The sequence below is a fragment of the Rhodnius prolixus genome, unplaced genomic scaffold (assembly GCF_049639745.1).
Source record: "Rhodnius prolixus isolate KJV_2025 unplaced genomic scaffold, Rpr scaffold_9, whole genome shotgun sequence".
Taxonomy (NCBI): domain Eukaryota; kingdom Metazoa; phylum Arthropoda; class Insecta; order Hemiptera; family Reduviidae; genus Rhodnius; species Rhodnius prolixus.
The window spans coordinates 19,787,873-19,805,249 of NW_027411604.1; the positions used below are offsets into that span (position 1 = coordinate 19,787,873).

General features: G+C 31.1%; 3 protein-coding genes across 4 annotated transcripts in view; 2 read left to right on the forward strand and 1 right to left on the reverse strand.

Moving 5' to 3' along the window:
• Nucleotides 1-9,523, forward strand: LOC141454622 (glucose dehydrogenase [FAD, quinone]-like). Its single transcript, XM_074129058.1, has 4 exons — nt 1-165; nt 5,484-5,706; nt 6,352-6,522; nt 6,619-9,523. Exons 2-4 carry the CDS (start codon nt 5,499-5,501, stop codon nt 8,106-8,108), a joined length of 1,869 nt encoding a protein of 622 aa, XP_073985159.1. The 5' UTR covers nt 1-165; nt 5,484-5,498; the 3' UTR covers nt 8,109-9,523.
• Nucleotides 9,517-17,377, reverse strand: part of LOC141454627 (uncharacterized) — a 23,742-nt gene continuing 15,881 nt past the window's right edge. Inside the window, exons 5-10 of the mRNA XM_074129068.1 lie at nt 13,106-13,220; nt 12,860-13,026; nt 12,545-12,780; nt 12,218-12,405; nt 9,955-10,126; nt 9,517-9,864 (exon numbers count right to left, since the gene is read on the reverse strand). Coding sequence (XP_073985169.1) covers nt 9,739-9,864; nt 9,955-10,126; nt 12,218-12,405; nt 12,545-12,780; nt 12,860-13,026; nt 13,106-13,220 — 1,004 coding nt within the window. The 3' untranslated portion in view covers nt 9,517-9,738. The remainder of the gene's footprint in view (nt 9,865-9,954; nt 10,127-12,217; nt 12,406-12,544; nt 12,781-12,859; nt 13,027-13,105; nt 13,221-17,377) is intronic.
• Nucleotides 13,292-17,377, forward strand: part of LOC141454624 (transforming growth factor beta regulator 1) — a 4,804-nt gene continuing 718 nt past the window's right edge. Inside the window, exons 1-8 of one of the 2 annotated variants that reach the window (XM_074129065.1) lie at nt 13,292-13,619; nt 13,696-13,892; nt 13,970-14,081; nt 14,329-14,436; nt 14,512-14,654; nt 15,552-15,694; nt 16,177-16,408; nt 17,050-17,252. In XM_074129065.1, coding sequence (XP_073985166.1) covers nt 13,743-13,892; nt 13,970-14,081; nt 14,329-14,436; nt 14,512-14,654; nt 15,552-15,694; nt 16,177-16,408; nt 17,050-17,223 — 1,062 coding nt within the window. In that variant the 5' untranslated portion in view covers nt 13,292-13,619; nt 13,696-13,742 and the 3' untranslated portion in view covers nt 17,224-17,252. The remainder of the gene's footprint in view (nt 13,620-13,695; nt 13,893-13,969; nt 14,082-14,328; nt 14,437-14,511; nt 14,655-15,551; nt 15,695-16,176; nt 16,409-17,049; nt 17,253-17,377) is intronic. The other variant, XM_074129064.1, reaches the window with a different exon arrangement.

A 17,377-nucleotide genomic window follows, 5' to 3' on the forward strand; every position in this document is an offset into this window, starting at 1 on the left:
AACACGTTCAGAAAAATAATGGTGATAAGTCCCGTTAGTCGAGTTAAGCCGTTAGTTTGTTCCTAAAGCTCATTCCAGTTTAGTCAGTTGTGCTGGACACATCATGATATTCTTGTACCACTTACGTCTTCTTATAACTTAGCGTCTTTAACTCCTGAAAGAAAAGTAAGTGATTTTTTTTGTTTTTTTTTAATCATTACAAATAATATTATTTAATTGTCATTTGTATTAATATTAACATTTAATATTTAATTTATTAATATCCTTCGAGTATCTTTTTTATTTGTTCTTCTTGTTACTCCTTTTAATCTATTTCTCTTAGAAAATGAGTAAAATAATAATAATAAAAGGTTTCATCGTGGTTAAAATGTACATCTTAGTAGTTCCTGAATTACATTAGCCGATCGAGAATAAAGGTATTAAACTTACCCTTGAATAGCTGTTATCACAGACAGGACCTGCTCTACACCAATTACAGTACCTCATCTCACCGAGATAATGAAGATTAGTTTTATTATAATTTATAAAGCACATTTTTTTTATGATATATTTTTTTAATTTGTTTAAATACCAATAGCCTAAAATAAATTAAAATAATAGATAGTTAATAATTAGAAATCAATTTTTTGGGGCAAGAATTAACAAACTTTATTTCAGAATTTTTTTTTTGTACTCAAAACATTCAGGTTGAAATCCTTCTTGATTTTTAAAAGGGTATAAAGTTTATAATTTCAGTCAATTATCCTGTTTTGATTACGTGTTTTTTTACAAGTGCACACCTAGACGAAAGCACATATCTTAACAACTTATCTCTTGCAACTTTCATCAATGGGAAAGTGTTAAAATGATCTATTTATCCTCGTTCGGTTTCAAAACATAATTGTCTACCTTGTAGTAGGATTCTATTAAAATGGCTAACACGTTATATTAATAAAAAGATTTTACTGCAAGAATTTCTTCAGTTATTTAATCAAGTATGGTCCCTTATTTTATGTAAACCAACAAATAAAATCTTGTCTTCTGCCTTCCTTTAAATAAATTATTCGAATTCACATAAAAACTCACACTCTGTAGCGCAGGAATTATTTTTATCAACGTGCAAATGCGCCAGGTGCCAAAAATTAAAAGGGTGTTTGAAATATTTCTAAACGGAATTTAATCATTTTTTTTCTCATTTCATTCTCACTTATCTGGTCTTCCTAACTTACTAATCCCTCAGCTTCTATCTCTGATACTTGCTGATAACCCCGCTCATGTCTGAGGCGGAACTTGCCGCGCGATACCCTCAGCGAACGGAAGTCAAAAAAAGGAGATGACAGACGCCTCTCATGTTTCAAGTATCAGACTATTTATTTGAAGAAGCTTTACTGCTTTGTAGTCGTAAACTAAATTTATATATATTTGTATTATGTATACTCGTACTTCTTAATGTAACTTAATTTACGTAAAATATGAATAATTAAAAAATTATTGCATTAATTATTACCTTCTGTGGGACTAAGATGTTAAGGTATTTCAAAGCACTAAAGAACTTACCCGAAGACTTCTCACAAAAACCAATTAGTACTCAAAGCCTCCACAAAAAGCATATACTTAAACTCTTTTGAAAGCCAAAGCTGATGTTCTATATTTTTTGCATGATCATTTTAAAAGGGTGAACAAAGACAATGATTGGCAAGTATTCTTAATTTTCAGAATATTATATTTTCAAATCTCTGCTATATTGTAGAAATTACAAAATGGGCCACAGTTTCACCATATCTTTTCTAATTTTTATGGACACTTGGAGGATGTGTATTTGAAATTTTTAATTGTTGTTGTGTGATACATTTGCAAAAATGAAAGTAAGGGAATAAAGTTTGATTTTTCTGAGTGAATTTCAACAATTTGAAAGGTTCTTTTAACCAAAATGGCCAATTAATTAATTCTGTGAATTATTATCCATTCAATGATAAACCTTTTATGTATATATAACTGAAACAATATCTGCATATTGTCTATTTAGCACTATGCAGTACTGTTGACTTGCGCGGTGATCGGCTGAATGGAGAACCCATCCAGTGATGACCTACCCGGTATGGTCCGGAATAATTCACTCTCCAAGATTAACCCTGTGCCACTTTCTTGTGGTCTATTGCCTGGTAGTAAAGGTTTGCCTCATGATTAAAGTATGAGCACTATGATGATATGCTAGTGTGTCGTACAACTTTCTGTAATTGGCTTTATGTTAGTCACGTACACTATTTGTAGTGTAGTGTGTAAAGACCTAATGCGTCATTCACAATCTTAAATTCTTATTTAAGAAAGTAACTTAATTTGTGTTAAAATGAAAACGAAAGTATAATTTAAGTAAAAGAGGAATCTAGTTTAGGATGCAAGTGTCTCAAATTTACCCCAGCTCACAAATACATTACGTAGTATTGCAATACTAAAATGAAACTGAAAATTTTGACCTATTTAAAAACTTGCTCCCAACTGGGGAGAAGTCCAATGCTACTTTCACTGCAATTCTCTTCTGATTCTTTTTTTTTTTTTAGTCTGCACATAGTGAGTCATTCTTCATATTTAATATATGTTAGTTAAACTGTCAAGTTGGTAGTAAATGTTGCGAATTAAATTGTTTTTTTCTTTATGTATGTGTACATAAGTAAAAACACAAAGTAATCACCTAATTTTTCAGGTGGGGCTTAACGTCTAACTACCAATTTATATTCTACATAACTATACAGGGTGTATACGGAGGAGTGGTAGAAACTTCGGGAGGTGATTCTACAGCTCAAATGCAACAAAAAATATTCTCTTCACATTGGCCCGATTCTCAATAGTGTCCAAGATATTTGCATTTTTAACTTTTCCGCCGACATTCGCGTTTTTCGCCATAAAAACGTCCTTAACTTTTCTATCCTTTATCCTACAACAAATCTGCTTATTCCAAACGAAAGAGCATTAAATTTCCTATAAATTTGCTTGGTACAGAGCCTCAAAACGATTCTTATAACAATGCAATTTTTACTTGAATGTCTAAAAATTTCGTTCTCGATGATTTTGGTTAAAATTTTCTACTGCATTTTCTCAATGGTTAATGAATCAAGGAATCACATAATTTCAGAAAAAGTTGCGCATTTATTGAGCTTCAAGATCATATGGGTTTTCTGCATTTACACCCCTCTGTTCGGGGTAGGGTTTTATTAAAAACCAAAAAAAAAACCATGTGATCTTGAAGCTCAATACGAGTAAATGCGCAACTTTTTCTGAAATTATGTGATTCCTTGATTCATTAACCATTGAGAAAATGCAGTAGAAAATTTTAACCAAAATCATCGAGAACGAAATTTTTAGACATTCAAGTAAAAATTGCATTGTTATAAGAATCGTTTTGAGGCTCTGTACCAAGCAAATTTATAGGAAATTTAATTCTCTTTCGTTTGGAATAAGCAGATTTGTTGTAGGATAAAGGATAGAAAAGTTACGGCCGTTTTTATGGCGAAAAACGCGAATGTCGACAAAAAAGTTAAAAATGCAAATATCTTGGACACTATTGAGAATCGGGCCAAAGTGAAGAGAATATTTTTTGTTGCATTTGAGCTGCTGAATCACCTCCCGAAGTTTCGACCACTCCTCCGTATACACCCTGTATATATCTTTAGTCCAGAAAGAAAAATTCATTATTATAAACTTTAAAGCACATGCAGCAAGTAATTATTTATTAAGTAATTAATTAAGTAAGTAATTATTAGAAGAATTCTTCTAAACATACTAACTTCTCGTATATTTATTAAAATATAAAACAGGCACTGGTGCACAATTGGTACATATTTAGTACAATATTTAGTACACAAATTTTAAGACTGTTGCGAAAAATTCTAAACATTCTATAACTTCCTTTATGACTAAACCATCATTCTCTATTCCCATAAGAACCTTACATTGTCACACCTTTGACAGGTTGCTTTTATTGCCTAACATTTTCTTAGAATATCGCTGGCTCAATATTACAAGGTTGTATGTTACATTTTCAGAATCAAAGTTGTACGATGAAACATATTTAATTAAATCTAATCTAAGTAAGGCGAAAATGGGATTATTCAGTTTTGTTTTTTAGTATACACATTAGTAAGTAACAGTTAGACTCAATTTTGCGGCGCTAACTTATCTAAAAATAGTAGAATAAAAATTTGAAATTTGATTTTCTCTAAACCTGCCTCTGGTCACTTAGAACCTTGTAATATTGAGCCAGCGATATCAGCACACTATACTTAACGATCATGCCAAGACATAAATTTCCGAACCATTTTTATTTCTCGATAGGAATAAAGATTATTGCAATGACGGGAAATTATAATAACAGTTCTAATAATGAAAAGCAATGGCTTCATCTCATCTAAATGAACTTCAGACAAAACTAAAAAATAAAATGAATACACATTGTATTTCAGACGGAAACGCAACTGTTTTCACAGATAGGAACAAGTATTTAAAAGCAACAGGACTGACCACCTAACTCATTAACACTCAAAATAATGTCATAATACAATAAAAATTATTTCCATGACCTTCTAGTAAATACTGTTGAAAGCAATGTTTTATTTTTTGAAGAATATTTTGAATTGGCTTTCCTTACAGCTTAAGGCAGGTATGCTACAGGGCTACAACTTCAGTAGGATCCCCTACTGGAATTTGTCGAAGTAACTGCACGTTTTGTAGAAGTATATAATTTAAAGAAACAAAATATCTTGTTGGTGTACCACACAAGCTTTTCTTTCTTATAAATACTACAATAATACCCCTAGGAATGAAGTCATTATAAGCTTATGCTCTAACAATGCTATTTTTTTTTTTTTTTTTTTTTTTGCATCAATTAGAAGGAAGTAATAAAAATTAATACTTTCATGCTATTTTTTGTATTCATTATCAGGATGGGTAATCACCAGTTGCTGGAGAAAATCTATTTTATTAATTTTTGTTTTGTAAATACCTCCTTATATAACTTTTAGATGATAAGGAAGTTGCATTATTCTAATTAAACATAATATAAATAATGATTTTAACTAACGATTAAATATAAAGAGCACTAGAGATTACTAAGAATAGAAAAAAATCGTAAAAGCAATATAACCAAATGTATACTATCTAGAAAGTCTCATACTTCACAACCAGTTTGTTCGAGCTAGTGATCAGAATTATAGAAAATTCTTGAAATTTTTTGACTTAATGCAATTTGTCTCGTCTTATTGTTTTTAACTTTCTACATGGTGAGTCTCTCTCTCTTAATTAATATAAAATTAAAGAATTAGTAAAACAGAAATAATTTAGTTTTGTGTTTATAAAACTGATGGTTGGTCTTGGAAGATTCGAAGCTTCTAAAATTTTGAACAAAGAAATGAAACAAGTTGTAGATTTGAAAATATGTTGACTTATTTTTTTTTTTCTCACTTGCAACATTCTACTAAATCTAAAATTTACTTTTCTGTCTTTCATTTAAGGTATTCTTTTTGAAGATGAGTAGCGTGATAGGAGGTCTTCCTGCGGCCATAGCTGGTGCAGCGAACGTAGTATCAAATGTTGCATGGTTTGTACCAATGTTAGTTGCTGCTATCGCTTATTTTCAATATGATAATATGGATCCTGAAGCAAGGCCAATCAATATTGAAACTTCGCAAATTTTTTCTGTTTACGATTTTATTATAGTTGGAGCAGGTTCTGCAGGTAAATTATTTCATATTACTTAATGATGCTATACTTGTAGAAACCCATTTTCTCCCTCTATCTCTCAGTTTCAACAATTCAATTATCATCGCTTGAAATTTAAAAAAAAAAATTGCTAGTGAAGTTCTTTATTAATAATGAACAAATCTTTTTAAATCATGCATCTACTCGGTTTATTTTTATCCACAAGGACTTACAGCACCTGAGCAAAAAACTTCAGAGCCGAAGACTTCTAATTTTAATATTACCAAGTCTATAAAGTAATTTTTCACAGATTTTTTTTTCTTTTGTTGTTCAGTTGTTTTTATCATATCTCAAAAGTTTTATGGGACTTTCAAATTTATAATTTTAAATTATCTATGAAACTAGAATCCTTCAATGTGCCGCAGTAATTTTAGTTTTTGTGCTAAATTTTACAATAATTACATTTGCAGAAAAAAATGTATATCATTTTAACATGGTGGATAAGTTTAAAGTATATGTGAAATTCCAAATAAACATGAAACCAATATTGTTAATCAATCTCTCATATACTCAAAGATTGTACATTCAATTCAGAAATCTAGCTAATGAAGGAAGCATTAAAAATATTTTAAATAATGAAATATAAAATATTGTGCTTAACATAAAATTTGTATGATCTAGGTGCTGTAGTTGCTAACAGGCTATCTGAAGTAAATAACTGGAATGTGTTACTCTTGGAAGCTGGAGGCGATGAAACAGAAATATCAGATGTACCCTTACTGGCAGCATATTTACAATTAACAAAATTGGACTGGCAATATAAATCTGAACCTCAAGGCACAGCCTGTCTCGGTATAATGTTTTTGAACTTTATTTTACATATTCGCCAACCTTTTATATCGAATCACATAGACAAATTCATTGACAGATAATTTTGCCTGCTTGTAGGTATGGGTAACAAACGTTGTAACTGGCCAAGAGGTAAAGTCCTAGGAGGTTCCAGTGTACTGAATTATATGCTTTATGTTAGAGGGAATAAAAAAGATTATGACCATTGGGAATCACTTGGAAATCCAGGCTGGGGATATGAAGAAGTTCTTTACTATTTTAAAAAATCTGAAGATAATAGAAATCCATATTTATCTAGAACGCCGTATCATTCAACTGGAGGATATTTGACAATTCAAGAAGCGCCATGGCACACACCATTGGCTGCAGCGTTTGTTCAGGCGGGAACTGAAATGGGATATGAAAACCGTGACATTAATGGCCGTTATCAAAGTGGCTTTATGATTGCACAAGGTGCAATTAGAAAAGGGGCTCGTTGTAGTACAGCTAAAGCATTTCTCAGACCAGTCAGGTTGAGAAAAAACCTTCACATAGCTATGAATTCTCACGTCACCAAAATTCTCATAAATCCAAATACAAGAGTTGCACACGGAGTTGAATTCATGCGTGATGGTGGTAAACATATCGTACATGCATCTAAAGAAATAATATTATCTTCTGGAACCGTAGGATCACCACATCTATTGATGTTATCTGGAGTTGGTCCCAAACAGCATCTCCAAGAAATGAACATTCCAGTAATTCAAGATTTGAAAGTTGGACACAATTTACAAGACCATATAGGTCTTGGTGGTTTAACATTCCTAGTTAATCAGCCAGTATCATTAGTACAGAATCGGTATGAAAATGTTCCTGCCGTTATAAGATACGCCATGTTTGGTGATGGACCACTTACAGTATTAGGTGGTGTGGAAGGTCTGGCTTTTGTTAACACAAAATACGCTAACAGAACTGAGGATTTCCCAGATATAGAATTCCATTTTGTTTCTGGTTCTACAAGTTCTGATGGTGGAGCGCAACTTTGGAAAGCTCATGGTATTACTGAACAATTTTATAAAGAAGTTTTTGAACCGATCAACAATAAAGACGTATGGTCCGCAATACCGGTACTGTTGCGACCAAAGAGTAAAGGCTTTTTGAAACTTCGTAGTAAAAATCCATTTGATTACCCATTAATCTATCCAAATTATTTTTTTGATCCATTTGATATGAAAACTCTAGTAGAAGGTGTCAAGATTGTTCTAGCTATGAGCAAAACTAAAGCATTTCAGAAATATGGTAGTCAACTCTACAATAAACCATTCCCAAGTTGCAAAAGTATTCCAAGATATACGGACTATTACTGGGAATGTATGATACGACAATATTCGGTGACAATATACCATCCAGTAGGAACATGCAAGATGGGACCAGCAACAGACAAAGATGCTGTAGTTGATCCTGAACTTAGAGTTTATGGTATTAAAGGTTTGAGAGTGATAGATGCCTCAATTATGCCCACGTTGGTAAGTGGTAATACCAATGCGCCAACTATTATGATAGGCGAAAGAGGTTCAGATTTGATTAAAGCATTTTGGAACCGAATATAAGAAACAATAAAGGTGTATTCAAATGCACACCAAAAAGTTTAGAGATAAACTCAATCTGCATTAAAAAAAGAAAAGAAAAAAAACATTTAATCTAGTCATATGAGAAATATTTCCTTTTTATTGATAAGCTGTAGCAGTGATTAAACCGAGTATTACTGTTATCAACATATAAAACTTATTACCACGGTTACTGTACTAAATTCTTATTGGTTAATATACCATTAGAGCGGACAAAGTGGTAAATCCATGATTGAAGGTGTGTTTACTCGGACCTCTTTCGCAGATGGATTCGCTCGAAAAATAGTTTAGCTGTTCTTACTTCAAAATATTTCCTCTCAAGAAGATTAGTCGCTTCTACAGAGGATCTTGCGTCGCTACGAGCAACACCCTAACTAGTCTACAACGCTCAACCAAACCAGAAGAGACAGCGTTTCCCAAGATTTGTCATATCTAAATATAGAATCTAATTTTCGACGTTAAAATATTGAATACTCGAGAAAGACCTATATTCTTGAACAAATAAATGATGAGGCCAAAGAAAGCTAAAGTAGATCTTACGATTATTTACATATATATCAGATCTTTTGGCACACTGTATGTTTTACTAAATACTTCAAAGTATAGAGTAGTCTGTAATAAATCATTTTTGGAAAAAAGCCATTTACCACAAAAGTACAAAAATAGGTTTTTTTTCCTCTGGTCATCTATTCAATATAAATCTCTTCTTAAAAACTGGCCTAACAAAATAATTCATTATTCGGCAAATTGAAAGGTTTTAACACAATGCCGGGTTAATCACTTGAGGCGAACGAATTATGTTTGTAAGTAGAGTTTAGATTTATACCGCGATCTTACCTATCGTTTTAAGTAAATATTATACTATAAAGACACTTCTTGTTTTTTATTTTAGAATATAAAAATGAATTAATTGTTAAGAATCGTTACTCATCACATCAGAGATAGATTGTTGCCTAGCTTACTCTTTTAACTTTAAAATACCCCTTCCCCTCCAAAATAAAATTTACATGGAAGTCAGTATATGTAAATATCCTGACCATTGTCCTCCCTATATAGCACTTCTTTCTGAATTCTAGTCGTCTCGAACTAGAGTATAGAGAAAGGACGCCCATAATGTTGAAACTTGAATATCAAAGGCACAAGTTAGTAGTACGAATTGAGTAAGGCAACCAGAAACAAAATTGTTGGAGAAATGGGTCACCATTTTAATGTCATTAATTTACCTTTCTTCTGAGCCTGGCAGTTATAGGGATTTGTCTCACTTAAGATAACGTGGAAAAGAGTATCAGAAAATGTAGTAATTTACTAAAAAATGACTGACTTTGAGAAGTCGCAATAAAAATCGCAACCTATATTCAGAAAGAATTCTGGGTAATTAAAAAATAAACAGTGATATTAAAATCAATTTAAAAAAAATTATATATGTACAGTTATTTTGAGCAGGTCATAACAAAAATTATTATTACTATACAAAAATATTTAAAATAAACTAATATAATATTATTTGAATTCATGAAATACCTAATTTTAATCAACTACCTTAAAGTAACTTAAACCGTGCAAAGTTTTCTTTATGTTATTTATAATAAAATACATTATACATAATTAATATTTACAATAAATACTCGTCATCATCTCTGTTGTCTCTTGAAATTGCGTGAGAATATATATTGATTGATTGATCATCCGAGACCGATACAATTTTATTTGAATCAGGATTGTATTTCACTTGCCAAACCTAAAAATACAATTAAACAAATATTCATGCTTGTAAGCACTGTAATCTGATTAATAGTATAAAAAATTATAAATACATATTTAAATTTACCTGATCAGTATGTTCTCGAAATGTATACAAACAGGATCTTGTGTCTAGTTCCCAAACTTTAACTGTATTATCAGAACTACCAGATACAAAATGTGTATTATCTGGTGAAAAAGCAACGCTATGAACCCAGGAAGCATGTCCCGATAATGTTGCTACAACGTTAGCTTGGTGTCTAAAAAAATAAAAACAAATTATACTTACATACATATCAAATATTTAACCTGCTCCGGAAATCCTCTTTTTTTTAGTTGGTTGTTGTATTAGGACTATCAGTGATGTATTTTTTTTTATCAAAAAAATTAAAGAAATCTTAGAAACAGAATATTTATATTTTTTGTTATGCATGTGTGGATATATTTATTGCAAAACAAATTTGTATTTATATTTTTAACGTCTTATAAACTTATTTATATATTACTAATAATTATAAGTAGTTATACTTAAATGTGTGCATTTAAGTTGGTTCAGCAACTCACAGAAAGGATATCAAGAGTAAACTCAGCCCTACTTGCTAAAGAGATCTAAACTTAAAGATACTTCCCTCGTTCGAGAAAAAAAAAATTATATGAACCAATCAAAATAGATTCTCTTTAAAATGCCTTAAAAATTAGAGTCCTACAAAGTTTAAAAAGTTGTCTTCTCTATTTGCAACAACGAACCAACTTTCAAGCGTAGATAACCTTTCTCGGCGGGCTTAGAATTAAAATTTACTTTTAAAACAACAAAGCCGAAAACACAATGTGAGTTTGTAAGAGGGAAATTAGTTCTGGAGGCAGAAAATGCCTTATAAATAAATATATTGAATTTCAAAAACCTTTCATTATTTCACTGGCAAATTTCTGAAACTCATAAGCTGTCCGAATTAATTCTCAAATTATTAGATTTATCTTGTTAGGATTTTTTAGATTATTTAATTTTCAAGAAATGAGGATAACATCTTGACTTATTTTTTGAAAGAGAAGAGTCGTAATTTTACACTGAATTTAAGTTTTTTCTACAATATAAAAGCAGCGACAGTTACACGTTCCCCTCAAAAAATAAAATGGCGATACAAATATTTGCGTGAATTGTTATACATAAATAATTTTAAGAACTATTTAAAAGTTACCTTCAGAAAGGTGCAGCAATATTATTCTAATGTATCAATCTTAAATTTATTATGTACTACATCTTTTAAATATGTTCAATAAATAATTAATTTCAAAGAACTTTGTTTTTTTTTTTTTCACGCATTAACTGTTCACAAAACACATATTTTTTTATTTATTATGAATAATATTTTACATAAAAGTTCTATAGGTTCGATGAAGGGAATTGTAGTCATTTTCTACCTTTACGTACATTCAGTAAACGTTATATTCTTAAGATAAAGAAAGTATTTACTTCTTTCTTCTAATGTGAAAAATCTTTTAACTTAATAATTTGTTCAACCCAATTAGGACTTCTATTTTTTATAAAGGTAGGTTCTGTGACGTACCACACTTTTCTATTTTGATCTTTCACCGGAAATACTCGTTTTAAGACTTGACTTTTTAAAGACTTATTTCATGATCACCGACCTCCACTTAAGGAAATATTGTTGTGCTTAACTGGATAATTGAAATTGGCACTTCATAACTCTAAGCTTCCGAGTAAGCTATCCCTCCAGATATTATCAAACGCTCCCATAAATATCAATAAAGATATCAGCGACGTAATTAGAACCTATATTTACGGAGTCAATAAAATTGTGTATTGCAGTTTCAAATGGCGAAACTTTCTTCAAACAAATTGAGCTGAAGTACTGACGAAGCTCTTTAGACACATACAGATTAAACAGTCCGGTAAAACAAAGAACAAACACTCGGGGCGATACGATTTAGAATCATCCATTGCCCAATCCATGCTTTTCAGCATCTCAATTCTCCAGACTTCCAACGGATTGCAAAATAACCCTCCAAAAGAAAAATGTTTCAGGTACTTTTATAAAGCCATAGGGCAAACTGAACACACTTTTTTCGTCATTTCTAAATTAATTCGATCCAACTCTGGCGCAGAACGACTCTTTGATATAGGTAAGAAAAGATATAGATAAGAATTCAAATGAGATAGCAAACGCTAGATTTTTTTTTTTAATAACACTCTCTTTGCCCTCAAAAACTGAAATCACACCATGTCAAAACCATATGAGACATCATCAAATGACACCATATGATGTCGACTTTTTCTTGTGCATCTACACAACAAATGTACAAGCTAAAAGAAATAAAATAGTAATACTTACACATCATACAGCTTCATATGTTTATCATCTGAAGCAGTAAGCAGAAGATCTGAATCAGGTGAGAAACAAAGTGATCTAATTGGCATAGCATGTCCTTCAAGGGTATGTACTAATTTGCCAGTTGCTACATCAAATACATTTATTATACCATCAACTGCCCCGCTAGCGATATATTTTCCATTTGGACTCTAAAAATTTAGATATAATACTTTACGAAAGGAATGTAATGCTCATTGAAATAAATATATTTTTTCTTTCTCTCTTTTTGACTAATAATATTAAGACAAATACGAACAAAACTCAAAAGGCAATATGAAATTAACTAACATAGGCTATGCTAAGAATAAACTTTCCTCTTGAATCCAAAGTACTCTCTGCGTTTCCAGATTCCACACCATATATGTTGATTTTGCCTGAATGACACCCAGATATAACATGTTTGCTATCTGGCGAGAATGCTACGGTCCACACATCTAATGGTCCAGCTTCTATTTTTTTCGTTAAGGTTCCGTCTTCTACATTCCATAATCTTATTGTTGAATCCAACGAACTACTTACAATCACTGAAATTTATAAAAAAGAAAAACATTATTTAAAAAAAAAATCATAATAAATTAATCTTTAAGAATTATTTAGCATTACTAGTTGAATCAGAATTGACATCCAACGAAACAACTCCGAAGCAATGGCCTTCCATTTGATATTTTTTGTCTAAGTTATTATCATTATTGATATTCCATAACTTAAGTGTGTTATCCATTGAACCGGTTACAATAAATTCTTCAACTTCTTCCGTTTCCATTGAATCTCTACAATGTAAATACTGTTAAAATAATTATCATTTCCAAATGGAAACCAAAATAGCAATTTGACAATCATTGAGTGTACCTGGAATTATCTCCTTCCCCATTTAGTTCTTCTTTCTTATGCACAACTCTTCCCCAACCACAACACCATATGCTATCTTCGTGAGCAAACTCTTTTCTTTGAAGTAATGTAAACTAATAAACAATAAAATTAAACAGGTTGTTTTATAGATCCTCCAAAAGGTCAGTAATCTAAAAATCAAAATAAAATATCACCCTTACCATTTTTAGTTAAAAAAACCTTTCCAAGTTCATTGAGTTAAAGCCCAGATAGGGATATCCACTTTCCCAAATTTCTTAAGGAACTCAAACACTCAAAAGTAACTCAAAACAAGAGCTTCCTGATAGGTAGGTTTCATAACATGTACTTATTCTGTAGTTCCAAAATTAGGTTATAAAAATAAACTTAACCTGCAGTGGATGTTACGTGCTATATTGCGAGGTCTTTTCTTTAATTTTCGGAGAATTATTTACCTATTTCGAACGTCACAAATAAAATCAAAGAATAGGGCAAAGACATGTGAAAGTAGAGCTTAGTGAGTATCAAGCACATATATTTTTTTAATAATATTGTGGATATTTAAAAGTAAGACAATTCTTGGTAATCTGAAGTTTTGTTTTAGATTATAATTGTTGAAATTTATCTATACTAATTGGAAATGTTGGCTTCAAAAAATTCAAAATTTAGTTTAACTTCTTCATTGAGCGCAGATTCGAAAATTAGCACATTGTCTAAAGATAGTGTTCAGTGTGATAAATATAAGATTAAATACAGAAAAATTAAGAGATTGGTTAAGGAACTAATTTTCGTAAGTATTACAGCTTACTAGAAATAATCTCATTTCAAGTAAGAACATGTCATTTGATTGAACTCAATCAATTTAAGGAAAATGCTGCTTTGAGTGATCAAATTGCTTTACTTCAAGAAAAAACACTTCTTCTAATCGAAGAAAGAAATTATCTTTTCAAAAAATTGCAACAGTACCAGCCAATTAGTGGTTCGTATATGTTCCTTTTTCAATTGATTTTCAATTCTGGTATTTGAATCTAAAACTTATTTATTGTTGTGAATGGAAATGATAAAGAGTCTATAAAGAAATTTACCCTGTGAGATAGGGCTTTTATAGAGCTGTGATAGTTCAGGTTTATTAATTTTCAAACTTGAAATAATGTTAGCCCCTGACGATCAGGTACATTAAAATAAGTAATTGTCATGTTGTATTTTAATTTTTTTTCTAATTATAGAGCCAGAAATATATAGAAATTCTACGCCATTAATTATTAACGATAGTAGGAAGGCATTAAGTAAAAAGAAAAGTGAAAAAGTAATGGTAGACTCAAGTAATATTCCAGGTATTTGTAACAAACATTTCCTTTCATAATATCTTCAGAAAGAAAGTAAGCTTACTTTATTACTCTTACTTACAGAGGCCTCCAAAGCAGCAAAAACACACAAGAAACCGCCAAGCATCAGAAAGAAAAAAATTGTAAAATCAATACCATTGGATACTTGTGGCAAACCCATATTTCCTATTGTTCTAGGAGATTTCACAGTTCACAGTTTAGGCGAGGTACATATATATATTTTTATTAATTTTTTTGTTTAACAAAAATGTAACAAAATTTCATGAGAATTACATACTAGTTTTTGTTGGGAAATATGAACGATTTTCTTTCGTCCATCCTTCCCGTAAATACAAAGAATATTTTGTCAATTTCTGATGTCAGTGCTAATGGGCAAGAAGTCGATGCAAAAAAAATCATCCAACATTTTAGAGTAGAAGGCATCATAATAGTGAGGCTAATGGGATTGAATATCTATAGCATGCTAGCCCTAAGTAACTATATCTCCAGCTCAAATTGAAGGGCCTTAGGTGGAGAGATGTCCCATAGAAGAACCGACTGATTTTAATACTGGGAAAGAGTGTATAAATTCGCCCAGTGCTGTAGGCCTCAAATCGCCTTAAGTTTAGTTAGCCTCAAACGTCTAAGCTGTTCGTCTTTCCGTCAGCATACAATTTATGCAGTCAGCTAACCTCTAATTCATTATGAAAACCATACCCGCATAATCTTACATACTTATTAAGAATTGTTTTACTCAATATTAAGTACATTCTTTGTTTATGAATTAAATTTGTAAATAAAGATGAATTTTGGATCCATTTTGAAAATATTTCATTTATTACTACTGAGAGTGAATCCCAATTATTACTTATTTCAAGAATTGGCTTTGAAGAGGATTGCTAAGATATTGATGTGTGAGAAGAGAGCCCGTTGACGTAATAAATGTGAATATCATTCACCAAATTACAAATTATTACCAATTCGGGAATTTTATTGAGCCAGCAAAAATAATTAAATTTTAAAAGCCCTTAAAGTCTCACAAACACCTACGAAGCTAAAAATTCGTGTAAAAATACTCAGATCTCTTATAAAACCACCAGTAACCATGTAATTGTTATTATTAGGTATGTGAAAAGCCTGATTACCACACAGAAGATCTAATTTACCCTGTCGGTTACTGCTCGACGCGCATTTATGGAAGTTTAAAAGACCCAGAGAAGCAATGTGTGTACACATGTAAGGTTATGGATGGAGGACAAGCACCTAGGTAAACTTATTAATACTATATTTATATATATTTAAGTTATGACACTTATCATCTCTTTGCTGGTGCATTGGCCTAAAAGGCTAAAGTTTATTTTGAATATTTAAAAAATACCGGTAATTTACTTAGTATCTCAACTATTTAGATCACTTGAATAATGATAATCTCATTTTTAATTTAACATTCTTAAAGCTACTATCATTACTATTTTTTTTTTTTGCGCGTCATTGGTGCCGGGAGCTTTTTTCAGTCATTGCCGGCCTCCGAACAATGTTTTCTCGTTATAAACAACACTGTCCATCACCGTATAGTGAGCTGTAAGAAGCTCCTAAGAAGAGAAAATTTAATAATGATCAGTACTAGATCCGAACCCGGGATCTGTTAATTTTACCATATTTTTAACATTACAATATATCCATTTTTAAAATAAATCTAGCAAAAACACCAAGTAACTGCTGATTTATATGTTTCTTCTAATATTTTAGGTTTGAGATTGTCGCTGATACTGATTTGGATGTTCCACTTGTTAGCACATCTATTGATCAGTGCCATTCTATGTTATTGTCATTAATTAATACATGCCTTGGAACTGAAGTAGTCAATACTAAAGGTCGTGGGGCAGATTTCTTTGGTCTTTCGCATCCCACAATACATCATCTTATACAAGCTTCGCCTGGTGTTAGAAAATGTAAAGGATATATTTGGACAAAATTCGAGGTTAGTAAAGATGTGATTTTATTATAAATAAATGGCTATACTCTTCTATTAGACAACAGTTATTTCAGTATAATAAGAAGTCAGTATTTTACAAACGTATCTGAACTTAAAACAACTTTTTTTTGTATTCAAATTTTACCCAAACCGTATTGTGCTTAAATACCATTCCTAATAATTGTGGATGAATAGAGAAAGCTAAGAAGAGAAATTGATCGAATTTTTATTCGATATTGTGCAATACAATTAACGATCTTAGGTTGTTGATTTAATATGTTAACAAGGAATTCTTAAAGATTTGTTAGATTCTCTGTCGTTTCTCTACTTAGCTTTTAAGGAAAATTATCGGATGGGGGAAGAAATGAGATAAGTACTGGAGCATTGGACTCAAATTCGGAAATCACGTTTTCGAGTCTAGCTTTCCTGTAGGACTTGTGCTCCTAGAAGCCTCTTTCAGCATGCTGTAGGCTTTATTTGAAACGAGGCTACACTTTTCGGAGAGCGGTTAGGCACTAAGAAGGCTTCAGGCGTCAGTTACGTGTTACTTTTAAATATCAAAAAATAAGGATGCCTGCTTTCCTATTTAATTTTGAATATTTTATTAAATCAAACTATTTTAAAAATAATGCCTCTAATAATTTCAGGTAAATCCAAATTATGAGTATGTAGCCGACGACACGGAGGCTTCTCTTAGCTATAATGCATTATTAAGGAGCATATCATTTTCTAAATCACATTTGGAATCTATGATAAAACACGAACAGAATGTTGAATATGGTGAAGATAATGTCTCTGCTTTGAATATTCTTCTATCTTAGTGAGAAACCAATATTTTTAAAATTAACAGGTGAGATGTGCAATTTAACTTATTTTTTTAATAGCCCAAATGAAAATTGTATTTTGCTTTCTCTTATTATTAAGATTTTTTTTTTTATTGTTAATACTAATTAACGAATATTTAACTAGTGATAA